Source organism: Lissotriton helveticus, chromosome 1_1, assembly GCF_964261635.1.
Source record: "Lissotriton helveticus chromosome 1_1, aLisHel1.1, whole genome shotgun sequence".
NCBI lineage: Eukaryota > Metazoa > Chordata > Amphibia > Caudata > Salamandridae > Lissotriton > Lissotriton helveticus.
In genome coordinates, this window is record NC_136057.1 from 997,653,064 (window position 1) to 997,680,869 (window position 27,806).

The 27,806-nt window shown below is 46.7% G+C and overlaps 1 protein-coding gene across 1 annotated transcript in view; it reads left to right on the forward strand.

The window, feature by feature from the left end:
• The window catches only part of LOC144763327 (uncharacterized), a 1,153,250-nt gene that overhangs the window by 825,572 nt on the left and 299,872 nt on the right, over nucleotides 1-27,806 (forward strand). The window contains exon 74 of the mRNA XM_078648815.1: nucleotides 16,090-16,125. Within this exon, the coding sequence (XP_078504941.1) occupies nucleotides 16,090-16,125 (36 nt within the window). The remainder of the gene's footprint in view (nucleotides 1-16,089; nucleotides 16,126-27,806) is intronic.

Genomic DNA, 27,806 nt, shown 5'->3' on the forward strand with positions numbered 1-27,806 from the left:
CTAGATTTGCCCACTGAAGACCAGAGATCCTATCCCCATATGAAAGAAGCTTTAATGACCAGGTATGGGCTTACCCCTGAAATGTATAGGCAGAAGTTTAGGGGGTGTAATAAGCGGCCTGGGAATACATATGTGGAGTTTGTGACTTTTTTTTGCAGAGCACTGGATGGTTGGGTGAAGGGTAACAAAGTGAATGATTTTCAAGGTCTCTTTGATTTAATTGCATGGGAGCACTTGTCTGATCAATGTTTTCCTGAGTTACGCCAGCACCTGATTGATAGCAAGCTGTCCAACCCGAGGAAGCTTGCTGAGGAGGCGGACCGCTGGCTCAGCACCAGGGTCCACAAGGGTCCAGTGGGAGACTCCGCCAAGGGTGGGCAGGGTCCCCAGCAGAAGAGTGGGGGGGACAAGGGAAAACAGAAAGGGTTCCAAAAAGGCCCCCAAAGTAATCCCCAAGGGGACCAGCAGAAAGGTTCTCAGCCTCCCCCACCCCCAAAGCAGAATGGGGCCCCGACAGGTAGACCTGTTCCAAAGGGGCCCTTCAATTGTTTCAAATGTGGTGACCCGGGCACATAGCCAGTGACCCCAAGTGTCGCCTGTTTGGAAAACCAGCACCCACTGGTGCTCCGCCCCGACAAGTGACCAGTGTTCACTTAGGAGAAGAAGTGATGGTCCCGGGGGGTGGAGATCCTGTTCAGATGACCCTAGTCTCACTAGGAGACAGTGAGATGGTCCCTACAAACTACCTGCCCTCTAACACTAAAAAATATGGGCAGGTGGTTACCATCAATGGTAAGAAAGCTGAGGCTCTTAGAGACACAGGAGCCAGTGTGACTGCAGTGAGGCATCACCTGGTGTCTCAAGAGCAGGTTGTACCCCATGCCTATTGTAGGGTTGTCAATGCTGACAACTCTGAGAGCCAATGTCCACTGGCTCAAGTTCCCTTCGAGTGGGGGGGGGGTCTCTGGTACTCTGCAGGTCTGTGTGAGGAAAGCCATGCCTGTTGACTGTTTGCTAGGGAACGACTTGGAGGACTCCCCTTGGGAAAAGGTGGAGAAGACGACTCACCTGAAGATGGTGGGTCTACCTGACTGGGCGTGCGTGACCACCCGGTCGATGGCAGCCAGTAGGGGTGATCAAGAGGTCCTGGGGCCTGAAGGAGAGGCCCAGGAACCGGCCTTAGGGAGAAGGCGCAGGGTGCGCGGGAAACCGGCCCCTGAAGTTCCCACGGTCCAGGAGGAAGCAGACCTTGAGGGGGATGCCCTGGAGCCTACTGGGGAACAGATTGCCGAACTGGGGGACCTGCCTGAGCTGACCCATTGGCAGCAAGAAGGAGGCCCCTCCAGGGAGGAATTCTGCAGGGAGCAGAAAGAATGCCCTTCTCTCGTGGGTATGCGGCAGCAGGCTGCAGACCAGGCCAATGGTGTTCAGGCCAAAACACATTATGTGTACTGGGAGAATGACCTCCTGTATTCAGAGCCTAAGGCTGCTGAACCTGGGTCAGCCCGTGTGCTGGTGGTACCCCAGAAGTTCAGAGCCTTCCTACTGGGACTGGCTCATGATGTGCCTTTAGCAGGACATTTGGGGATGGACAAGACCTATGACAGGCTTGTCACCCACTTCTACTGGCCCCAAATGCACAAGAGCTCAGATGCTCATTGTAGGACCTGTCCAACTTGCCAGGCAAGTGGGAAGAGCGGAGGGAAGAACAAGGCTCCCCTCCAACCCTTCCCTGTGGTCAGTACTCCATTCCAACGAGTGGGTATTGACATTGTTGGGCCTCTGGACCCCAAGACAGCCATGGGCAACAGGTTCATCCTGGTCTTGGTGGATCATGCCACCCGGTACCCTGAAGCCATCCCTCTGAGGACAGTGACGGCCCCCGTGGTGGGGCGTGCACTGATGGGAATTTTCTCCAGAGTGGGATTCCCTCTAGAGGTGGTGAGCGACAGGGGGACCAACTTCATATCCAAGTATATGAAGTCCCTTTGGCAAGAGTGTGGTATAACCTACAAGTTCACCACACCTTACCATCCCCAAGGAAATGGGTTGGTTCAAAGATTCAACCGAACCCTGAAGGGCATGATCATGGGCCTGGAGGGTCCAATGAGGCGTAAGTGGGACGTCCTCTTACCATGCCTGCTCTTTGCATACCGCGAGGTGCCACAGAAGTCCCTAGGGTTCAGCCCCTTTGAACTGCTGTATGGTCATCCCGTGAGAGGACCACTGAGTTTGGTAAAGGAAGGCTGGGAGCAATCTCCCAGGAAACCTCCCCAGAATGTATATAGCTACATGCTGGCCTTCAGAAACCAAACCAGGCGCTTCAGACAACTTGCTGAGGCAAATCTGGAAGCTAGCCAGGAGGAGATGAAGCGGTGGTACGACCAGAATGCCACTCTGGTAGAGCTTCAGCCTGGACAGGAGGTGTATGTCTTGGCCCCAGTGGAACCCTGTGCACTTCAGGATAAGTGGACAGGCCCATTTGAGGTTGTGGAGCGCAAGAGCTCAGTGACATACTTGGTGGACATGAAGACGCCCAGGAATCCTTTACGGGTCCTCCATGTTAACCGCCTCAAGCCCCACTTGAAAAGGTCCGAAGTGGGCATGCTGTTGGCCACTGATGATGGAATGGAAGAGGAGTCTGAGCCTCTTCCTGACCTCTTAGTGGCCTGTGAGAAAGATGGGTCAGTGGATGGAGTTAACCTCTCACCCACCCTGACCCCTGAGCAACAGGAAGACTGCCGCCAATTGCTGGGGCAGTTTCCAGATCTGTTCTCCCTGGTTCCTAGTGTCACAGATTGGTGCGTCCATGATGTGGACACAGGAGACAGCTTACCTGTGAAGCATAAGGCTTACAGGGTAACTGACAGGGTCAGGGCCTGCCTCAAGGAGGAGGTCTCCAAGATGCTTGCTCTTAGGGTGGTTGAGTCTTCCAGCAGTCCTTGGTCCAGCCCCGTGGTCTTGGTCCCAAAGGCTGCTGCGCCGGGAGCCACACCTGAACTCCGGTTCTGTGTGGACTACAGAGGACTCAATTCAGTCACCAAGACTGACGCGCACCCTATCCCCAGAGCTGATGAGCTCATTGATCGGCTAGGGGCTGCCCGGTTCCTCAGCACGTTTGATTTAACGTCTGGGTACTGGCAGATCGCCTTGACCGATGGGGCAAAGGAGAGGTCCGCATTCTCCACACCAGATGGGCATTTCCGGTTTCGGGTTATGACATTTGGGATGAAGAATGCCCCTGCCGCCTTTCAGAGGTTGGTCAACCAGGTGTTGGTTGAGCTGGATGAGTTCAGTGCCGCCTACCTGGATGACATCGCAGTGTTCAGTGGCACCTGGCCAGAACACCTGCGACACCTCTGGGAAGTGTTGATGGCGCTGCGCAAGGCAGGCCTCACAATCAAGGCAAGCAAGTGCCAGATTGGGCAGGGTTCAGTGGTGTACTTGGGACACCAAGTGGGGAGTGGCAAGGTGGCACCCTTGCAACCCAAAATTGCAACCATCCTGGCTTGGGAACCCCCCAAGACCCAGACTGCAGTGAGAGCCTTCCTGGGGCTCACTGGGTATTACAGGAGGTTTGTCAAGGGCTATGGCACTATTGTGACCCCCTTGACCGAGCTGACTTCTAAGAAGCAGCCCAGGAATGTGATTTGGACTGACACCTGTCAGAAGGCTTTTGACACCCTGTAGACTGCCATGTGCACGGCGCCCGTGCTCCTGGCTCCTGATTTCTCCAAGGAATTCATAGTGCAAACAGACGCTTCAGAGCATGGTGTAGGGGCTGTTCTCTCACAGATGACTGAGGAGGGCTGGGACCAACCCGTAGCCTTCATCAGTAGGAGGTTACTTCCACGGGAAAGTAGGTGGAGTGCAATAGAGCGAGAAGCATTTGCTGTGGTCTGGGCGCTGAAGAAGCTAAGACCCTACTTGTTTGGGTCTCACTTCCGGGTTCAGACAGACCACAGGCCCCTCAGATGGTTGATGCAAATGAGGTGTGAGAACCCAAAACTGTTGAGGTGGTCCATCTCCCTACAGGGTATGGACTTCACGGTGGAACACCGCCCTGGCACAGATCACGCCAACGCTGATGGTCTGTCCAGATTTTTCCGCCTTAGTGATGAGGAACTCCCTGGGGAAGGGTAGTTCCCCCCATATTTCAGCTGGAGGGGACACGTGTTAGACCTGGCACCTTGGCGTGAGTTTCCCTTCCACTTTTTGCTGTTGTGCCTCAAATGTTTTGCTGGTGTCTGCTACTCAGGGCACTGCGCCACGGACAACCCGTGCCGCAGTGCAAGTGCTCCCTACTGTAAAGTGTACCTGTGATTGATGTCCATGATTGGTTCATTGGATTTACTGTTAGTCCCTAGTAAAGTGCACCAGGAGTGCCAGGGCTTGTGAATGCCAACACTGCTAGTGGGCCTGCAGCGCTGGTGGCGCCACCCACAGAAGCAGCCTTAAAATGTGTCTAGGGTCTGCCATTGCAGAACCTACGGGCAGTCTGGTACTGTCATGCTGGCTGGGCAAGTGCACACACTTGCCAGCCCCTAAACCTTCCCTTAACTTCATATTAGTCACCCCTATGGTAGGCTTGAGGGCAGGGTGCATTGTAAGTGTAAGGTAGAACATGCCCTGATGTGTGTGGCATGTTCTAATAGTGAATTACTGCCAAATTCGTTTTTCACTATTGTAAGGCTACCAGTTCCCTTCTAGGCCAGTTGGGCTGCTGGAATTATTACACTCTATAATCCCAGCAGGCTCAGGGAACATGGTAGAAATTAATGTTTAGTATGCCTGAACTCAGAATAATAAAATACTTCTTTTAGTAAAGTTTATTTTAATATCCTGTGTTTGCAAATGCTACTTTTAGAAAGTTAGCATTTGCTGGCCTAACCATTTCAGCCCGCCTCTGCTTGGATGTGGATCTGACTGTCTGGTGTGTGTGAGTGACAGGGCTGGGAGTTGACAGGTAGTGATTAGCAGGATGACCCCTTAGTGGGTGGTGGGAGTTTCCCCTGAATGATGCATCAGGCTGTGCCCCTGCCTCCACAATGCTGGCTCCGCCCTCCTGGGGAGCGACTGATGACTCAGCCTGCACCTGGCCCAGGAAGGACCGAAGCCTGCCAACAAGGTGCTCAAGCTGCCCCTGCCTTCACAATGCCAGCTCCGCCCCCCTGGGGAGCGGCTGATGTGCCTGCCCTCACACTGAATGCAGAAGCCAGAAGTACCCACAACAAGTGCTCAGAGACTGGAGCAGTTATGCAGAGGCCCCCCTGGCTTGCTAGAACAAAAGAAACTGGGTATAAAAGAAGGAGCCCTGCTCCTTGTAAATTAGATCCTGTTTGTGCTACAAGAGAAACTCTGCCCGAAGAGAAGGACCTGGAAGGACTACAAGGAGGAGTGCTGACTCTGGCCTGTGTCTGGTGCCTTGCTGCCAAAGGAGAGGAAGAGAAAAGACTACAAGAGACTTTTGCTTTTTATTTTGAACTTTGTGCCAAACTCTGCTGAGAGATCTCCAAGGGCTTGCCTGTGAACTTGCCCCCTGACCAGCGCCCCAGGAACAGTGGGCGCTATCCCCTGACAGAGGAACCACTGCAAGACGCTGTTTTCCTTTTGCGAGCCTCTCCAGGAAAAGCAGAGCGCGCTCTGACAATCGCGCTTTCTAGCACCACTCTGGGAGCTGCCCTCGCTCTAAACAAAGTGACTGCCGCCTGCCTGGCCCCGAGCATCGTGAAGACCAGCCCAGCTGATCCAAACACCGTGACTGGCCCCGAGCTGCAGCTCGCATCGTGAAGAGAGGGTGGCGCCCGGTGCCTGCTTGCACCCCTTCGAGTCTTGTGCCCCTGAACGCGCCGCCGCTGAAACAGCTGTTGCGTGGGGCACCTGATCGTCGCCTGGATAGAAAGAGGCCCACGCCGAGGATCGCTACCCCGTTTGCGTGTGCCCACTATGTCAGGAAATCTCAAGGCGCTTCATCAGCCCGGCCCGCGCCGCAACGCCAACCCCCGAGCCAGAGCCGAGCCGCCGCTCGCTCCAACGTCGGAAGGAAGACACCGCGACGCGGATCACCGCGCTGAACTGTGCCCAGGCTGCTTCAACAAGAAAAGGTACTGTGTCCTGCCCCGCGGTGCGAGCATCTGCCTTGCTTCGCTCGCACCGCCCGCTGCCTCGCCTCGCCCCAGGAGCCGCGTGCTGAGCGCTCCCAGGGCCCCCGCTCTCTCCCCCGCCAGCCGCGCACAGCCGTGCAACGCGCAGAGAGAGGCGGACTTTGACTCCCCGGCCGCCGCCCCCGCCAGAAGCGTGAGGGTGGGTAGACCGGGCCCGCTTTTCCAGCGCGGAGGAGCCGAGGGGCGCAGAGAGGTCCACGGACAGCCCGGGGTGACCCTGGCTGATAAGGAACAGCGCCTGCAGAACCACAACGATACATTGAAGAGCCTGACCCCCCTTTTTGTGTAAAAGGAACTTAAAGAACTGTTTGGGAATAACACTAAACAAAGATTGCTTATTGCTAAGAAAGAACTGTGGCAACTTAACCTAAAGTACACTGGAACCGTTTTAAGTGAACCAAGACTGTATTTACAAGCCTGCTTGAAATTTATATAAAGAAGATATATTTTTTACAAATACAGTTTGGTGTCATTGTGTGGTGGGTTGGTGGTGCTGGTGTAATGTTGCAAATGTTTAACCCTACATGCCCCAGAGATTAGCCTAAGACTGCTTAAGCCACACTACCTAGAGGGTAAGCAGAGGTTGTCTTGAAGGTAACCCTCAGCCCTGACAGGGAAGAGAGAGGCCCTGCTTGTCGCCAGTGCTGCACTGCGCCAACCAGAGACTCCCCCTTCCTACAGTAATTATAATTATTAATATTTCTATTCTATTGAGGTGCTGGCTGCTCTTGTCACGGTGCGTTCAGGGCTTAGTGGGGATATGCCCCTAAGCCCCAATGGACGCACCGCGGCTGCCTTCAGAGGGTGTTGTCTGTTGAGGTGGCTGAAGGGAGTGAGCTTGTCTGTGCAGCTGGTGATCCAACGGTGTAGTTCCTTGGCTGCAGGGTTGGCATCAGTCTGGTGGAGGGGTGTCGTGGTTGAGGGTGGAGTCGGGGTGCTCCTCTATGACCTTGCTCCAATTCCTTCGTGGCAGGCGGGGGGCAGGCTTGTGTGCGTTGGTGGTGTTGAAGGAGAAGTGTGTGCAGTGGTGGTCTGTCCAGAGGGGCTGCAAGGTGTGGCTGATGTGTATGTTGGTCCCACCTGTGAAGATGGGGTGGAGGATGTGTCCGGCCTTGTGGGTGGGGGTGGTGACAAGCTGCTTCAGTCCGAGGTTGGCGAGGTTGTCCAGCAGGGCGGTGGAGTCAGGGCTGTGCTGTTGTCGAGGTGCAAGTTCAGGTCTCAGTTGAGTATGTAGTCTGTGGAGGCGATGGCATGGGGTGCGATGAGGTTGTCAATGTTTGAGGTGAAAGAAGTGCGAGGCCTGAGGGGTCTGTTTGCAAGGGTACCGCGAAGCGTGAGTCTGGGGCTGGTCTGTACCTGGAAGTGAATGTGTTCGGTGTTGGAGAGGGAGTCGCTCGTGCTGAAGGTGGAAAGTTGGAATCCCCCTCCTGGGCAGTGTGGGCAGTCCTTCCTCTGGATCTTGTATCCATAGGGGATTGCGTTGGCTATGTCTGAGACGGAGGAGGCATTGATCCAGATTTCCATCCAGGTTTCCTTGAAGAAGGCGATGTCTGGCGAGAGGGTGTAGAGGAGGTTCCATATCTAATAAGTGTGGATAATATACTGAAGGCGAGTGGTGCATGAAGTGTTATTGTGGTGTGATAGTCACGCCAGTTGTTCAGTTTCCTATTCTTTGTCTGTTATTGTAAGCTCAGTTAGAGCTAGTTGTTTAAATATTTTGATGATTTATATAGAGACAACTGGCATCCAGATCTGGACGTAGTTCACAGAGTTCTTTTTTTTTTTTTTTTTTTTTTTATTGAACTATTTTGCACTTATGTACAGGGCACGGCAATATTCATAACAAGAGAAAAAGAACAAAATAATAATGCATAACATTACACTGAGAAAAACAACATATTTAGCATCAGCAGGCATAAATAAATGAATAAAGGAGGCAAATTCTAGATATAATTCCGAGTTGTATAACATAAGTGTAATCAGTCAAAATTACCTTTTCCTAGAGTTTTCCCGCAGTAAAATAATTCCCTGCCATTATAACCAGCATACAAGCTTATATCTTTTATCTACGCCTTATTTTAACCCTATTATAAGCAAAAGTCAATATTATGCTGTTAAATTATCTTTCCAGCGCGTTATTGGATCCCATATTATGTTACCCAACTTCCTCCCCTTTTTTCCCTTCCTTGCATATATTTCTTTCTCCATGTTATATGTTAATAATAGCTTAGCCAGCCATTTATGGAAAGTAGGCGGTATAGGGTCAATCCATGCAGAAGCTATGCATATTCTCAAAACAGATATTGCAACAAAAAGAAATTCCCTCCCACAATATGTTCTTGCATCCTCAAGATTGACTCCTAATAATATAGTTCCGGGAGTTAACACAATATCAATTCCTAGAACATTGTTTATAAAACATTCGATTTCTTTTTTTAGTAAATCTAGATGAGGACACGTAGCGAATACATGTTGTAAGTTGGCATCCAGGCTTCCACACCTATAGCACTTAATACCCACTGTATTTCCCCATTGTGCTATTCTGGCAGGTGTGTAATATAGATGATATAACGTTTTATAATGTTGCGCCTGCAATGGTGCTGAACATAGCAAAGAGTAACCATTTTCTAGAGAGATACCAAAACTTTCACAACTGATATTAAGCTTGTCCTTCCACTTTTCACTCCAATTTTGACAGTCATCCCGTTTTAGTTTTATCAATTCCGCATAAAGCCTTTTAATTGTACAGTCTTCCCCGCCTTGGATTATCTCCATAATTTGATTGCGCCTGAATCCCAAAGCTCCTCCTTTTTTGTTCAACAAAAAACTCCTAACTTGTAAGTATTTGAAAAATTGCCTTGTTTCTAAATTAAATCTAGTTTGTAAATCTGAAAATTGAAGAATCGCGTGGTCCCCCATTACATCCCCTACAGTTTTAATTCCCTTATTTTCCCACTCCGCAAATATTGGTCCCGAAAAAATCTCTTGTGGAAGATTTTGATTATATGTGAGTCTAGTATACACATTATATTTCCCCAAACCTATTTTTTTAGAAAAACTTTTCCAAATGTCAAATGCTGCTATGAGCGTCTTAAATTTTGTCCTCTTATAATAGCTAGCCTCTGTGAATTTCAACAAGACATCCTTCACATCCATTCCCATAGTTAATCCATAAATTGCTAGTGAACCAAATTTGCTCCATTCTTCTGATTCTTCCCCGCCCAACATACCAATCATGTTTTGTAAGGCCGCCGCCCAGTAATAAGATTTTAAGTCTGGAACTCCCCAGCCTCCCCTTTCTCGCGGCAGTGTCATGTATCTAAGGGCCCTTCTTGTTTTCCCCTTTGCCCAGATGAATCTATTTAATATACACTCTAGTTTCTTAAATATTTTAACCTCAAGTAATAAAGGGATCGCTCTAAATAAATATAAAAATTTTGGGAGTATCAACATTTTTACTATATTTGTCCGCCCCACTAACGACATATGCAAATTGTCCCATCTATCCAAATCTTTTTCGACTTTCTTAATCAAAGGTCTATTATTCCTTTCTACTAGAGTATCCAAGTCTGACCTTATAATAACCCCTAAGTACATACCTTCCTGCACCACCCGATTGTCTGCACATTGAGTAAATGAATTTATTATTATCTGCGTTTTGGATGTATTTAATTTGTACCCCGATATATTTCCAAATTTCATCGCCTCAAGTTCAAGATGATCTATAGATTCAGAGGGTTCTGGAGAAATGACAGCGATATCGTCTGCGTAAGCTAAAATTTTACATTGCCCGATTAGTGTTGTTAAAGGTGCAATCCTCTCGGATACCTCTATCCTCCGTATTAATGGATCCATATATATGGCGAACAATAACGGTGAGCAAGGACACCCTTGTCTAGTACCTCTTTTTATTTGGAATTGACCCGTATTTCCACCGTTCACTCGTAAAGTTGCCACCGGTTTTAAATAAAGAGTATTTAAGGCTTTTATAAAACCGTGCTTAATACCTGTTCTTTCTAAAACATACCAAAGATAGCCCCAGGAGACCCGATCGAATGCTTTTTCTGCGTCGAGTAACATCACAGCCATCGGGTCTCCTGTGACTGAAGTGACATCAAGTAGCGTTATCACTTTTCTTATATGATGAGTAGTTCCTCTCCCTGGTATAAAGCCGTGTTGGCAGCTACTGACTATTTTATCAATAATACTTGCGAGCCTTGATGCCAGTGCCTTGGAGAAAACTTTTACGTCCGCATTGAGTAAAGTAATCGGTCTGTAAGACCCTGGGTCTTCCGGATTTTTCCCTTTTTTTAATATAACAACTACCTCAGCACTTCCCCATGACTTTGGTACTGATTTGCCCAACTGCGCCAATTGCATAACCTTCATTATTTCTTCTTTCAGGAGGTCCCAAAATACTTTATAAAATTCTATAGGAATCTGATCGGGGCCTGCCGCTTTGCCAGAGGGCAGATTCCATATTGCCTCCTTAATTTCTTCTGTCTGCAACCCTGCCTCTAATCCATCTGCTTCCTCCTCCTCGATTTTATCTAAAGGAATCTCTCGAAGATACTCCTCCATTTCCTCATTACCTCTTTGTGAATCTCTTCCCTCTAGTTCATCGTCATACAGGTTCTCATAAAATAGCCTGAATACTTCCCTTATTTCATTCGAGTCTGAATGAACCATGCCCGATGTATCCCTGATTTCTCTAACTATACTGACAGCTTCTTGTTGCCTTGTCCGACTGGCCAAGATTGTACCTACTGACTCACTTAACTCATAACACTTCTCTCGCCTAGTATTATAAATTTTTGCTGCCTTACTGGCAATTTGACCCTCGGCGTCGCCTTTTGCTTTCACTAGTTCTGTCAGAGCCTTTTCCAAATCCCTCCCCGTCAAAACGCTATTTTCTAGGTTCTCTTCTGCCTTGAGAACCTTCTCAGCTAACTCTAAATTCCTCAATTGAGCTTGTTTCCTTTTGTAGGAATTATAACTCTTGGTTTCCCCTCGTGCTCCAGCTTTAAATGTATCCCAGACTATTCCCACTTCTGCCGTGTCCCTATTGAAAATAAAAAAATCCCTAATCCATGTGCTCATATGTTCTATATATTGTTCGTCTTTCAATAGGTCTCTTTCAAAAGTCCAATTTGTGTATTGTCTGGTATTTGATCTTATTGTCATAGTGAGTACTAAAGGGTTGTGATCACTAAGGATCCGAGGCAGCCTTTCGATCTTTGAATCTGGAATAATAATGCTTGAGATAAAAAAATAATCTAATCTTACACATATTTGGTGTGGGGCAGAATAATATGTGAAGCCTTTATTATCCATTCTCTTTTTCCCCCAGACATCTGAAAGAGCGTTATTTAAAACTAAACTATGTATTGCCTGGTTTACTTTCTTTTTCCTACCTTTGTATTTTCCAAAGGAACCCAATCCTAGTCCATCTGCTCCATTAATATTAAAATCCCCTCCCAAAATTATTTTCGGTGCCCATGTTGCTAGCTCGACATCTAAAAATTGAAAGATCTCAGGATCATCCTGTGTTGAGCCATAAACAGTTACCAACGTAATCCACTCCCCATCAATAAAGCACTCGATCATTGCCCATCTTCCCCATTTATCCTGTGCTTTCTTCCTGGTCAAAATATTCTTATTCCTAGCTAAAATAGCTACCCCTCTTTTTTTAACCCCTTGGCTTGAATGAACTAGGAGATGAAATCCTAACTGTGTCATAAGATGTGCTTGTGTCATCATAATGTGCGTTTCCTGTATAAATACAAAATCCAGATTCATTTGTTTCAGAAATAAGGCAACTTTTGCTCTTTTTAGGGGATCATTTAAACCACATAGATTCCATGTTACAACCCTAATGCTCATTGTAGACATTGTCACATATCTTATTCCTCGCGGAAACTCTTCTGTATACCAGCCATTTTATTATCCAACATATTATCGTTATTCGATTACCATTCATTTCTATATTGCCTCCCTTAGTTATTTGCAACTCCACCCTTTCCCCCTTTCTTATAAGTGCCCTTTTTAAACTCCATTTCTTTATAGCATATCCTGCCGTGCCCTGTTCCCCCCCTAAGACCCACCCCACAACCCCTTTGCCCTCCCCCCCCTTCCCTTACTGGCAAATAGGTCAATCCTGACCTATATGTGACAGCCGCACCCCCCCAGGGGAGTTTCCCCCAGCCACTCCCCCTTGATACATCGTTTTTCAAAAATTACCTCATACTATTCAAGAAAAGCTCAGTTATTTCTTTGTGATAAGAGCTACTTGTTTTAAGCTTTCTGCACGATCAGATTGTATATTCCGATCCCTGTGTGTTCTTTCCTCTCGAAGAAAAGTCAGATACTCCTGCGCAGTGATTTCAGAGAAGAAAACTCTAAACTGGCCATTAAGACCTACTTTGAGGCGGGAAGGAAACAATAAATAGACCTCACATCCTATGTTCTGAAACGGTACTATGAGTTGCCGCATACGCCATCTTCTTTCCACTGTTGTGTGGCAGAAGTCTGGTCGAGCAAAAAAAGTTATATCCTTATAAGTTCGCTTCTTCATGGGTTTAGCCTTCATTATCACTTCCTCCCTTAATAAATAGTTTCCGACATACACAAGGATTGCCCTTGCTCTTATGCCCACACTACCCTTTTTCTGTGTGAGGGGAAATCTGTGCGCACGTTGCACCTCTTTGTCCCAGTCCCATGCGTCCATCTCTGGGAATGCGCCTTTCATCAAGTCTACAACAAAAGCTCTTGTATCTCCTCCTTCCTTGCCCTCCTCCACTCCAAGCAGCCTTATATTGTTTCTCCTCTGCCGATTTTCGAAGTCTTCCAACTTCCAGAGTATGTCAGATTCTGTTTTCTCCTGAGTCTGCCTAAATTCCTGCATCTTTGCCATATCGTCTTCGATTTTACCAGTCCTCTGTTCAACCTCGGTCAATCTGCCTGCGGCTTCAGCACACATTTCCTGGACTTTGTGGAGAGATCTCTGTATTTCCTTGTTTGCCCGCTTGGCTCTTTGGCTCTCCAGCCGGGCTTCCCCTTGGATCTGCTGCATTGTAGAGAGTATAAGATCAAATCTGTCCTTCTGTGGTTCTGTACCCAACTTATCCTGCTCAAGTTTCTTAGTTATCCCCCTTCGTGGCAGAATTCCTATCTTGTTCTTTCTTGCACGGGATCTCCCCCTGGTCTTTTGAGATCACAGAGTTCTACTCCACAGAACTCCGCAAAGTGCTGCAAAAACTCTGCTGTGCTCCATTGAGTTCCACCAGTGGCAGAGTCTATTTAGTCATGCAGCTCACACTATTTTTAAGTACCTGCAGTTTGTCCCACACTGTAAAATTAGTGTAAACAGCACTCTGCATCGCTCTGGAGGGCGCTGCTGCTTTCTGCTGCTTTCTGCTGCTTTCTGCTGCTTGAGTAGACATTCTACTCGAGCGATGGCTTCCTCAACATGAATTGCAGATATCTTAACACAAATGGTCGTGACCTGCAGCGACCGCCCACGTTGAGAAATCTCGCCATGAAAATGTCTAGCGTGTGTATTTTTTTTCTCATGAGCGGTTACCAACTTAATGTTAGGGAGCCGCGTAAAAGAAAAAACTCTGCTCTGAGTCTGGCGGAGTTCACAGAGTTTTGCCCAGTCCATGCTGTTCCACAAAACTCTGCAAACTCCGCCAACGGAGCGGAATTCTTCGCCCACCCCTAGTGGCATCTAGGCCTGGGCAGAGTTCGCTGAGTTCTACTCTGCAGAACTCCGTGAAGTGCCGCAAAAACTCGGCTGCACTCTACGGAGTTCTACGAGTGACGGAGTCTATTAAGTTGCACTGCTCGCATTGATTTTAAGCACCGGGAGTTTGTCCCATGCTGAAAAATCAGCATGAACGGCACTCCATGTTGTGCCTGAGGGCACTGCTGCTTTCTGCTGAGCAACAGCTTCCTCAACGTGAGTGGCAGATTTCTCAACTTGAGCTATTGCGACCTGCCGCGACTTTCCCGTGTTGAGAAATCACGCCAGAAAGAGGTCTAGCAGTGCACGATTTTTTCTTGCGAGCGCTCGCCAACCTAACATTGGTTAGGCCCCGCAAGAGAAAAAACTCTACTCTGCGTCCCTTCGTAGAGTTTTTCAGAACAGCGCAGAGGGGATAGTAGCAGCTCGTGGAGAGAGTGCCCCGGGCGGTGGGGCAGGATAGGGGCAGGGTTGGGGGTAGTAAACTCGGGCTCACGACCGACCGGAGTAATGTAAACAAATAAATGAATAAAACAAATTTCATTGCGCGCGCTGAAATGCCAAATGCGTTTCAGCGCGTGCAATGAAATTCGTTTTATTTATTTGTTTACATTACTCCGATCGGCCGTGAGCCGGAGTTTACTACCCCTAACCTTTGCCCCTCCCCTGACCCGCCTCACCGCCCCACGGCACTCCCTCCACGATCCACTACTGAGAGGGGACACAACTCTGCGAACTCCGCTGGCGGAGCAGTCAGAATTCTTCACCCAACCCTAGTGGCATCTTACAGTTACTTCTGAGCACTACAAGTCAATCAATCAATCAGGATTTGTAGAGCCTACTACCACGAGTTCGATGTAACGCACCACAATGTAATGGAGGTGATGAAATACCCCGTGATGTAGTGGAAGTGATGTAGTAGCCCACGATAAAGTGACATACTATCCTGTTTTAATAACTCAGGCTTTATTGCACAGGTAGCTGGACTCTGCTGTTTGTGCACTCTGTCCGCCCCGGGAGCATATACATATCAGCACACGGCCATGTTGGGTAGTAAAGTTCTATGCTCTGCGCACAGTCACCGGCAGCTGCATTGTGGGAGTCTGAGGCACGTGCTTCTACGCCTCCCCGTGTTCCGGCATTGCCTCACAGATTAACTCGGAAAAGGAATCACGCAGAATAACCTTAAAGCTGATAATGTTTTCAATGATTCTGCAGTGAGTTTTTTTGAACTTTCCTTCACCTTTCCTGCTAGTTTATTTTATTAATTGTGATAGTGGTATTTTTAGATGGATGTGGAATCTTTATCCGCCTCCGGTGTTCTCTCGCATCCACATTCACACATCAATTGATGAACTTTTGTGGTTTCCATAACAACTCTTACACTTTGCACCTGTGGAAAGAGGATTTACGTTGCTCGTGCTATTATCTTCTGTGTAAACAGGCCCACCGTGTCTTACGCTGGCCAGCGTCGCTGAATGGAGCGGAGGTTGTTGATTTAATATTCCATCGGGCGCACACGAGGAACTCTCAGTCCATCGCATATCACGTTTTTATTACACTATCCTTGAGGCTGTTACTGGGGAGTGACACAGAGGTGAGCGGCCCGTCGTGTTCCTGATGGTGCCTAGTGCCCAAAGCACCAGTGAAGGCGCTCAGAGTCCTCGCACACACTGACGCCATTTGTGATTTGTGGCACGCTGGGTTTTTTCGGTCTCATGCAATTCGATCACCTGGTTTCGGGTGCTACTTAGTAACAGTGGGATACGATATTCTCAAATGGTTCAAATTAAATTTAGAATAAATCCGTAACAAACACAGGGGCATATTTACAAGCCCCTTGCGCCACTTTTGCGTCATTTTTAACATGGGAAAAGTGACGCCAAAGTGGCGCAAGAGGCCTGTAAATATGCCCCACAGTTCAAATCAGCGATGGTGACATCACATTGTGTGTGTCCTGTCCTTGTGATAGCGTGTGTGTGTGGGAAAATGAAGTCATCGGTAATGACAGATGTTCTCCCTTCTGCTGCTTGTGAAAAGCGTCAAGTTAACCTTGTTGACCTTGGGGAGGGAGGGCGGGAATCCATGTGAGTGTGGCGCGGCCAGAGAGCGCGTGCTGCTGTGAAGAATGGCGCAGGGCCCCTTGCGTCACTACCGCTGACGTGTCTTCTTTCTTTGCAGGGCGCCAAGGGGCTCCCAGGTATCAGAGGCGAGAAGGTAAGGAGACTGTATGGATAACAACTGCTGTCACCTATGGCATGAAGAGCAGATATGCGTCATTTATCTATTGAAGGCCGCACTAGGTATCCGAGTGCAGAAACTATAGTATAGGGAGGGGTAAAGAGACTTGGGTGAGGAAGAGTTACTCCCTTATAGATTAGGGAAAGGAAGTAGGGTATTACTGAGAATATTGTACTTGGGTGTAAGTAAAGGTACTGCTGTGTAGGTCGCAGTAGAGGTGTCAGGGTATTGGTCTGGTACAGGTAGTTTTGGTATAGGCAGGGCTAGAGAGACTAGGGTACAGGTAGGGGCGGAGGTACTCCAGTAGAGGCTGGGGAAAGGTACTAGTGTTGGTACGCGTGCTTGGGTAGACATGGAAGAACTTGTTAGACACGTGGCGGGCTAGGTATCTGAGTATAAGTCTAGTACAGGTGCTCTGGTAGAAGCAGGGACCGGTGGGGGCCGAGGTACTCAGACATAAACAGAGGATTAGGGGTACTTTGGTAGCTGTAGGGATAGTGTTATTAAGGCATCATCAGAGAAAGTGTAGAGGGACCTGTATTAGGGTGTAGGAAGTAGTTGGGTGAGAAAGGGGAAAAACCAAATAAGGCAGCAGAAGAAGGATGAAACGAGGATGCAGGAAAACAGGAAAGGCCCCTCCACCCCAACAACCCCTGCCTAGCAAACTTGAAAAAGAGATGGCAGACATAGAGGGTCTCAGCATCCCCCTTAAACCTATGTAAACCAACCAATGCAATCCTAGTAAAGAGGAATGAGCCATTTTTTCTACATGAAGGACATTCACCAGCTAGATTGGATATCACATGAATGCAATGCAATTTGAAAAAATTAAAGGAAATACGTTCCTGGAGAAAGCTTCTTTTAGGTGCTTTTTTCTCTGCAATCATAATCAACTATTATAAATGTGTTCTTTTCTGGCGTTTCACATGGGGTAGTGGGGTTGGTGCCGCCAGTGAAACCCCCTCTGCCTCCACTGATGGAAAGACTTTCTAGTGATGGGAGCAATTGCAGGACACAGGAAGAGCCTCGCACGTCTTTACACAAAGTTGTACTTAAGACAGTGCAGTCCTTTTTAGGTTTTGCCTAGCAATGCGTACGAAGTACGCATGCGCTAGCAAAACCTCTTGAGTTCTATATCGGGTGATGACCCGCCTCTGTCTATCATTGGCTAGCTCCATAAATGGAGGCTAGCCATTGGGAGACAGAGGCTGTCAATCGCGCTTTCTCTTGAAAACGCGATTCGGGGGCGTTTCTGGTGCTTTTTTTAAGCCCCGCCCCTTTGTCCCGGGCCGCGCTGCGATTGGCTGCCGGCCCGGGACACCCCCGTGACGTCATTCCCGGGCCGCGCTGTGATTGGCTGCCGGCCCGGGACACCCCCGTGACGTCAGCCAATCACAGCACGGCCCGGGACCTGACTTGTTTTGTTTTGTCGGTAGATAAGAACGACACAGTAAAGACATTACATTTAGGTTGGGATCCATCAGACGGTGACTCTATTATGCACTTCGTTGCCTAGCAATTGGGTACGTTGAATACTGCAAAACAGAAGAGTGTACATTATTATGTAATTAATCTCTACATTACACAGCGTCCAAAATAGCACTAGATTAGTACGTCGGGGAAATCGGCACACAACTAGTGTACCAATTTAGGATCAAGAAGTAGGCTATGTGCCCCGCACAATGATGGCTCCATGCCCTGCTGCTTCCGTTTCCGCCCTTCGTGCGTGAGGTTAGAGGTCCTTTACGTCGGCGCTGCGGGCGGTTGCCTGTAGTCTCAGCAACGGCGGGCGGGGAGCGCCAAACTCAAAGCTGGAAATCCTTTGGAACCTGAGATCCTGCCGTGCAGAAGTGGGGACACCCAAAAAGCCGCTCCCCGGAGAGTACCGGAGCCAGGGGAGCATGATCTGGCAATGGCTGACCTCCTCTTCAACCAGCTGGTGGCCACGCTGAAAAAGTGCAAGGACAGGTGGGATGAGAAATGGGGTGTCAATAGGGAGAACCCGGAAAATCTATAAGGGTGGTGTGAAGGGTCATTGAGCGGATACATGCATACCTGTCAGCAAATAGTGAACGCCACAGTTGATAGACTTCTATGACATTTAGGTAGTTTTCCATTTGACTTCTGTAGGTACTATAACTTTGATTGCCTTAATTGTATTTGTGTTGATGATTGTTACTCGTATACTTTCTATATCTTTTTTATTGTTGCGCGCACCATAATATGATAAGCAAATATGGTTTGTCAGTGTACAGTTATGTTATTAGTTGTACTTTGCATTTGTATTTTCACTCGGGAACTTCTATCAAATATAAACCATAGATTGTTCTTACAATAGTGCGACTAGTGAATCAAACTTTTGTCTTAGAAGGTTGTGGCTTTATTGGTTTTCTCTCAATCACTCGATGTCCCATTTTGCACATGAAAACCAATACTCGTTCCATCTGAAAGGAAATATTGCGAGTGGCCTATCCATTCTGAGAGCAAGTGTATGTTTAAGCAGCAGTATCCTTTATTTATGCCAGAATGTCTTACATTTGAAATGTAATTTAAAATTCAATTATGGGATAGAGTGGAAACTGATAAGGCGGAGAGAACCTCTTGAATCTTGACAAAAATTATGTCCCGAAAGCGCAATGCTTTATAAGTCCAGTCTGAGTGAAGTATATCCAGAAATTATACTAACTTCCCTAGCCATAGGGGTCCTTCATGGGCACCAGCATGTTTGGGAACCAGCCGATTGTCAGGTAGGTAAGGGGTGTGAGGGGAAAGGGATATCATTAGAACGAGTAAAACTATGTTCCTTGAAACAGAGGGGAGTGGTGAGAATGATCTCAATGGAACAAGAGCAATGCATTGGAGCAGAGAAGAAGCTATAGAAAATATGCAAGCGGAGAGAATTGGAAGATTACAAGCATAGACAGAATAGGAGGAAAACAGACTCTTTAGAGTGAGATAAAAGAATGAAGTAAAGCATAAGCAGTAGAATGAAAGAAGAAAGGAAAGAGATAGTATGAGGAATATCAAAGGTACAGAAATATAAACATAATATATGCATTACATTTCTACAGTAACAGTCAACTTTAACCATAACTCAAATCTCCCGGATGGTGATACTTGCACCCAAACAGATGGCATATTCACTGTTTCAGTTTGTCTTGTGTCTTACAGCTTGTATCACGTCCTCTTCCATTGTCTATTGACTGTCAAGTTGTAGTCTAACTTCTCTTTCTGTGACCCTTCCTGGTGTATATTATGGAAAATCTGTTCAGCCTATGGTTCAATAGTCCTAGCTGCCCTAAGTGATGTCACATGAGCACTGTTTCATTTTTTTTGTTGCAGCCAGCATATTACTTTTGTGTCCCCTCCGTCATAACCTATTTCCCATTTTCTTGTTCTCCAGCGCCGTGAGGTCATACAAATAGCAATAGCGCTATGCAAATATCATCGCTCCACTGCATACAAAAAACAAAAGTAAAAAACATTGTCATTTTAAACGCCAAGAGCTCTAACTTTCAAAAATGCAAAACCGATTGCATTGTAAATGCTTGTTTTAAGGTTCCTTCTAAATTCCATTTGAAACAGAAAATAAAGTCTTCAACAGCAATCTCGCGCTTTCGCAGCTGAGGCGATACTAGGGTCTCTTGAGCTTGACATGACTGGAGCTCTGAATAGGTTTGTAGAAAGAACAGAATCTTTCATAGCTTCTGGTTATCTGTTCAAAACACAGTTGATGGCTCCTCGAGCAGTGAAGCAGCTAAAGATACAGCTGAAGATGAATAGCTCTTGTATTTCAATATCATATAAGATTTCATAAGTTCAAGCTCTTTAAAGACGCTCATTGAACCAGAGTAAAGGCTGCACCAGTCGCTTTCAGAATGCACATCCATCCCCATTGCAGTCAGCTGGGCAGCTGCATGGGCCGCTTTGCACGCCTGTTACATGCATTGCTCAGCAGACTGATGCAGCTTTCGGCCACAAAGTTGTGTGCAACTTGTTTGCTTGAATCCTGGTTGCGTGAATCCTGTCTCGCTTCTCTGTCTGGAAGGCGGTAGTCAACTCCCGTCTAGTTGGATGAGAGCTTGACCAGAACATAGTATGCGTGTATGAGGTATTTCTTTAGCGCTATCCTAGCCAAACAGCAGTGGAGCAGAGCATTGATACATGGTTGGGGCAAGAGGGCCGCAGGTTCCAGGACCTCTTGCACAAGGGATCTATGGATCCAAAATTATGAAAACGATACAGACCTCTGAAGATGATTTCTGTGTCTGCCTTAAGCTCTTAATGAGGTACCACAGTGACTAAGAGATGTGCAGTCACCATGATGGTAATTTTACCTATCTCTTTAAGTCAGTTGATGGCATAATCCCTGTCATCTTTCTCTTTGCTCTGGTGATGTGATAACACCTCTCCCCTCTCTCTCTCTGGATGTATTTGTTTCTTTTACTACCCTATACACATACTCAGTTGCTACAGAGACGTCTTTTCTAGGATTATCATTGTTTCTCTCTCAATCTGGAGGCACAATAACCCATTTCTCTTGTGATAAAATGACGTGATAAAATGACAGGCTAATTAAAGTATCCCACTTTGCATTAACCTATTGCCACAGGATAATAATGACAAAAATGGGCATCAGTCAAAAAGACATCAAAAGCTAATTTAGTGTAAAGAAGTTGTGCCATTTACCAAGTTCTTGTATTATGTTCCTTGTTCAATTCCAAGGACTGTATAATGGATGTACAGAAGTTCGCGTTCTTCCACATGCAAAATGTTGGTGTGTGCAAAGTTGTGAAATCCAGGTCCCCACCTTCAGGACGTATAACAGAAAAAATTGATGAACGATTTCCAGCAATCCGAAAGTGTGGTTATATGATCCTGGTACTTCTCTGACAATTCAGCAAACCCTACCAAAACGTGAATTCTGAAAGCTCCTGGTGGGGAAAATATCATGGATGGCTTTTAAGCTCAGAAACCCCTTTGCATCAGTTTAGAATATCTGCCAAAAGAGCAGAAAATATGCTTTTGTGGACATGACAGGATACACAGAACCACACGGCCTTCAATAAACATTTTAGCTGATGTATATTTAATGCATACAATGTGGCATTATGTTTCATGCCATAAAGTTCCTTGTATTGTATTGCCCACCAATACACACTGAAGCCAGGGGGTGATGTAGAACCTATCGCTCGCAAAAGGTCACAAGATGGAAAATGTCCAATAATTGGGTAATCCCTATTTTTTCCCTTCAGCAGCATATGTGGACACTCCTGTGAGGAGTGACAGTGATATTGCACACCTCCCACAGACTCTTGGAAATGTCCTTGACAACCCTTTGTTGCCAGAGGAGACATTCAGTACTGACTCACAGAAACAATGTTCTATCGAGTATCCACATGACTCTAGACTTTTTAAAAATATGGCAGGAATGGTTGCTGTTCATTTTGATCCTGGACGTGACACTGGGGCAATATTAGGGCATGTTCTACAGGGTGGCCAAAGCTTCATACTAGAGGTGGTCTTGCTTTGAAAGATATTTCCTGAGATGCCAGTGCCTCTGGGAGGCCCACCTGGGCTTTGGAAAGTCTCACATCTCACAAGCTCTCTGTCCCTCTGAAGGCAGGTATGGCTGCAGCGGAGTCATCCACATTCAGATCTGACAAGCCAGTGGGCCCACCGCACCACAACCTGCCTTTCAGTAGAGGCCTTTGCAGCCCTTGCTGTCCAGGGGAGCACTCAGTGACCAGTCTGTAGTGGTATCTTCCATGCTTCCTGCTGTCCTATCTGTCCGTCCCTTCGGCACACCGGTTGTACCCACACTGCCTCTCATCAGGAGCAGCTGCTTCAGTCCTGTTAGCCCATCTACATCTGTTTAAGTCTCTTCTCACATTTTCTTAATTTGCTTCTGCATTTTCGCAGACTGCACCATCTCTCTCCTCCCCTAACTGCTGTGGGATCCCCTTCAAAGTATTTCCTCAGTCCCCGAGGCTTAATTCAGTTTGTATGGATAAAACATCACTCCATCCAGTGTGCCTCTCACAGAGCTCTCCAAGTCCCCCTCCCAGGTGGGAATCCTTTAAAGGGCTCCTGCTGTGCTCTGAGCGCGTCACGCTGCCTCGTGCCGTAAGCAGATGTAACGCGCACATATTAAATTGCTCTGATCTGTTCATTCCTATAAATGGGTCGGCGGTGTCTTGTTAGGGGGACTCATGTTGCTGTGCCTTGGTCCCTGGTTGCAGTACCCCACTGAAGAGGAAAAGAGGTTAGCTGAACAAATTCTGCTTACAGCTTACTCTGCTGTAGCAACTTTCAGATATTTTGACCTCATTTTAATCTGTTCTGGTGTGTGCAGGGTATGATTTAAGAGCTTCCCATGTGAAACACAGCTCTAATTTAATGGAAGGTGGACCCGACCTTTCTGGGATTGCTTCACTTGAAAGCAAGTCAACAATGCCTTTTTAGGTCTCGCATAAACAGTGCATGCACTGTCTCTTTGAGACATTTTGTTTACTGTTAGTAGGATTAGAGCCTTCCCATTACTTACTGTTGGTGGGCTTCAAAGCCAGTCTAGATTGCTTGCTTCCTGCTGGCCAGCTCTGTTTTTGGCATTTCCCTCTTCTTGCATGTGATCCGCCACCAGTGCATGGCCCAAGTATCTGGTTCCTTACACTGCTTGCGCTTTTAGGACCTATTTTTTTCTTTTTGTGAGCCACTCTAGAGAGGGCATCTTTCCTAGCTGGCTCTGTCATTTGCCTGTTGTTTTAGGCTGTCCAGCTTGACTTTGTTTCCCGTGAGCATTCCTTGTATACTGGTTCCTCCCCAGTACTCGCTTTCTGTAAACAGTCCTTTAAAACTTGTTCTCATCTTGTCTCATTTGCTGGTCATTCTAAACCAAAGTTCAAATGTCAGGCTTTGTATTCTAAGGGAACTTGGTATTTACTTTTCTTTTCATGACCTCAAAGGGAGAGAATTTATGTGACAATCCCTCCTGCGGGGTACCCATGCGACAGTACCAGTCCTGGCCATAGTTTCCTCTATGTCACTGCACTCTACAACAATACACTCTATGACACTACACTCTGCAAGAATGCAACTCTCCGTCACTGAACTGAATGCCACTCTACTCTGCACCACTGCATGCTATGCCACTGTAAACCATTGCACTTTACGTCACTACACTCTACGCCACACTATTCTGCTCTGCACCACTGTGCTTTACACAAAGGCTCTTTTAACCACTACTCTGCACCACTCTGCTCGATGTCACTCTACTGCACTGTGGTCACTACACTCTTTACTACTGTACTGTACGCCATTCAACTCTACAACAGCACTTCATTCCACTCTACTCCAATGCACTCTACGCCCTACACTCTGCATCACTCCACTCTAATCTATTCTGCACCATTGCACTCCACGTCACAGCACTCTACAACACTTGACTCTATGCCACTGCATTCTATGCTACTGTTCTCTACACCTCTCTACCCTACCCTGCCCCACTCCCCTCAACCCTGCCCAACTCCACTCTACCCTGCCCCACTCCCCTCTATGCCACTTCACTGTACTCTGAAACAATCTTCTCTACACCACTGCACTGTATGTCACTGCACTCTACTCTGCACCACTCAATGCCATTACACTCTAAACCACTCTACTCTAAGTCACTGCACTCTTCACCAATGCACTCTACAACACTTTACTTAAAACAAATGTACTCTAAAACACTTCACTCTATGCCAATCTACTCTGCACCACTGTACTTTACACCACTTCACTCTAGGCCACTAGACTCTGCTCTCTGACACTCCACTCTATGACACTCTACTCCATTAAATCTACTCCACCCTGACGCTTTACTCCACTCGGTGCCGCTCCACAACACTCTACTCCACCCTATGCCATTTTAGAACTTTACATCACTCTACAATGCTCTACGCAACTCCCTCTATGCCACTTCATGCAATTTTACTCCATTCTACAACATACTATTTCACTCTGCTTCACTCCACTACCCCACTCTATGCCACTCCACTCTGAGACACTCTATAGCACTCCACACTACTGTAAGCCACTCCACTCTACATCGTTCTACTCCACGGTACGACTTTCAACTCTGCTACATTACTCAACTCTTTCTGGCTCCACTCTATGGCAATCTACTCCACGCTACACCATTCTACTCTACAACACCCTCTATGCCACTCCACTCTACTCCACTCCATAACACTCACCTCTACAACACTCTCCTCACGCCACAACACTCTACATCACTCCATGACACTTCCCTTTACCGCACAAACTTTTAGTCATGCTGAACCGCAGCCACGCTGGTGTACACCATGGCTAAAAGATATTGGCAAAGCCAATAGCTTTTGCTTAGGGGAACCTATTGGCTTTGCCAAATCTTGTTCAGAATTGTGTCCTGGCACATAAACCCTGCACTTGGGCCACTTCCACCCCCTTTGCTTGACAATACATTTCAGAGACATTGCGGAGATTATGCAACTGCAGTGTTACTAAATCTTCCTCTACTCAAAGGTGGAAATCAAATCAACTTAAAAGAAAACGGGCTACCCTGTATTCTTTGGAATCAGGGTATCATAAGCAGTGTGTAAATACAGTGGTTCCTAAAGCGATATTTGATGAGAGTTCAAGATGGCGGAGACGCACGGAACCCTTTGACTTACTCCCGGGGCTCGGGATTACCTTTGGGTGTAAATTTTGCTCTAGCCCATCCAGCCATGGTTGCAGAATTCTGCAGGTCCAGAGCCCCCCCCCCCCAATGGCCCCCAGCTCACATGAAAGAGATTGCCAGGGAAGGCTTGAGCACATAACTGAATTCCAAGGAGGCTGCAGCAACTGTCTCTCCATCTGAACGGGTGAGTCCAGCCCCATACTGCCACTTCCTGGTCCTGTGAGCAATTTGTGCCAGGCCAGCACATTTCTAAGCACATTGGTCCCCCGCTGGCGCCAGCCTCGGTCATTGGCCCCTTCTCTCATCCCCCACACCTCTGGGAAGTTAGCCATTTTGATGGCCCTGGCAAGACAGTGGCAGACATCTGAAATAGACATAATAAGAGGCCTCACCAATCACCTCCCAAAGGTTGGCCTTAGTGAAGGACCAGGCAATGAAATGGAGGACTTAGTGATAGAAAGAGGACTTGCTAGGCACTGGCCAGAGTGGCCATTTTTCATTTTTTCCCTCTCTTCCTTAAGGCATCTGATCATAATGGTAGAAAGAGAACTTACAGAGCAACCACTAGATCGGCTGTCCCTGGGGTCCATGACAATAAGGAAAACAATAGGCTTCAGAAATTGAAAAATAGAACGCAATACAAACGCAATCCATTAACAAAAAAGCACAAATCAAACCTATTCCCTATCAAGTCAAGCCCAATTGGAAAACAAGCACAACCCTCTATCAAAAGAAGCCTTAATCATAGCGAAATCATCCAAACTCGCAACTCCATCCTCCATTAAACGAGACCGAAAAACTCTGTTCAGTTCAGTTTGAAAGCTTTATTCGATCGTTCGACAAACAATCATAAAAGCACACATATAGTTACATACATCAACAATAAAATGGTTAAGAACAATTAATATAAAATACAAGATTTAGTACAATTGCACAAGGTGAGGGGATAAAATCAGCATAACAATAATCAGTATAGGAAGGATACACTCGCAATTAAGACATGAATTCCATGCTTTTCCTAGCTGACATTGATTTTAGAATAAATGTTGCGGTATAAAAACAGACATCCGGATCATCAAGAGCAAATAAAAATCTCATAGCAGTTGTAGCAGTAGACACAGAGTGTTTAAAAAAAAGGGGTTTAAGATAAGCAATACGGAGATGTAAATACAAGGGGCAGATTAACAGAAAGTGCAGCGTGCTCTGTTTAGTGGTGCCGTCACATGGACAGGGTGTTGTCGTATGTTTTTTCATCAGGGGGAAAGCCACCAAGTTATGAACAATGCCCAATCTCAACCGAGTAAGGACATACTGATGGGATTGCTTAGTGACTACTTTAAGATATTTGGAAAAGCCATAACCTGCCATGTTATTAGTATTGTAAAATACATGGGTGGTAAACTGGCAGCTGGCTTCTCTACGTAATTTAGTTTTTCCCCCCAAAAAGACAAGTTTAAGCTCCTGTTTAGAAATTTTAATGGCACTAGCTGGGTCCGCAAAGACATCCAAACCATGCACATCTTTATATGAAGTCAAGACATATTTAAGCCATGGGATCTTGTTAAATTTATCCAGGCCAAGGCAATCTTTTATTATTCTCCTTGTAAAACCAGTTTCATCCTTGGCCCAAATTGACCTCCATGCCATGAGGGGTCTCAATCCCGTTAAGTCAGACAAATATTCCAACCCCACCTCTTTGTGGGCCAGCTCGTTTGAGGCCGACGTTGGAAGGCAAAGAAGTCTCTTAAGGAAGACATTTTCAACAACTTGCAGATCCCCATTTTGGCAATATCCCCAGACGCCCGAGCCATAGAGTGCCACTGAGGCACATCTATGTCGGTAAACATTTAGCATATCTAGTGGGCGCCGACTACCTAGTTTAGATGCGAATCTAAAAACCCCTGAGGCCGCCTTGCCCATCTTAGCCTTAATATTAAGGATCTCAGGTACCCAAGTGCCACTGCTAGTAAATGTGATTCCAAGGTAGCAAAATTTATCCACAACTTCTATTGTGTGGTCCCTAAAGTTGAATGGTCTCAGCTTTTTCACCTTTCTCCCGCAAGCCATAATAACGGTTTTGGAGTTATTAATTTTAAGTTTCCTCTCTTTTATAAAATCGAAGAAACAGTTCATTAATCTCTGCAGACCTACAGGTGTTCTAGAAAGACCGAAAAACTAACTTTTTCCTAATATACCTAACTGATTGCCTGAGCCACACTCAAACCGGCCATCCTGAGTCAGGAGGCGAATACCCAGATAAGGAGAATTTGTATCCTCATATTATTCCTGATCGTCAAGTCACTTTCTCTTCTTGCTTTCACTTCACAACCCCACAATCAATCAATAATGGCAACTGTGCTGGAGAAAGCCGGAGTGAACTCATATAAGTTTATATACCCTCTGAATCTCTTCGAACCCATCCATACAAAAGTACAAACACAATACAGTGGAAGAATGTCTAGACAACCTATTTGCTGATCAATACCATAGCGGCCGATAAGGGAGCTCAAAACTGACCTCCTTTAATTCTCCTGTAACACCTCATTGTGGACTGACATCTTCGACAATATACTAAATGTCACATCATCATATAATATACCACATGGATGCAATCTCAAAATTGCAACTTCCCCCTGCTTTAATGTGTCAGTCACCATCTCCATATACAATAATGGTAAGATACTCATTCAACCCAATGACTCCCGCCTTTCTTTATTCAGCCACCTACTCCAGTCCTTGCTCAATTCTTTAACATGAGGTCAACCTGCCTCTCCACCTTACATGTTGACCGATACCACATACACTACTTCTAACCCTGTGAAAAACCCCACATGCATTATTGAATCATCATCCCAAACACTCCCCTCATCCCCTATAACCTAAATACCCCCTATTTTCACCAACAGGGCACCTCCTCTCAGCATTTCACTTCTATGAATTTGCACTATTATCCCAG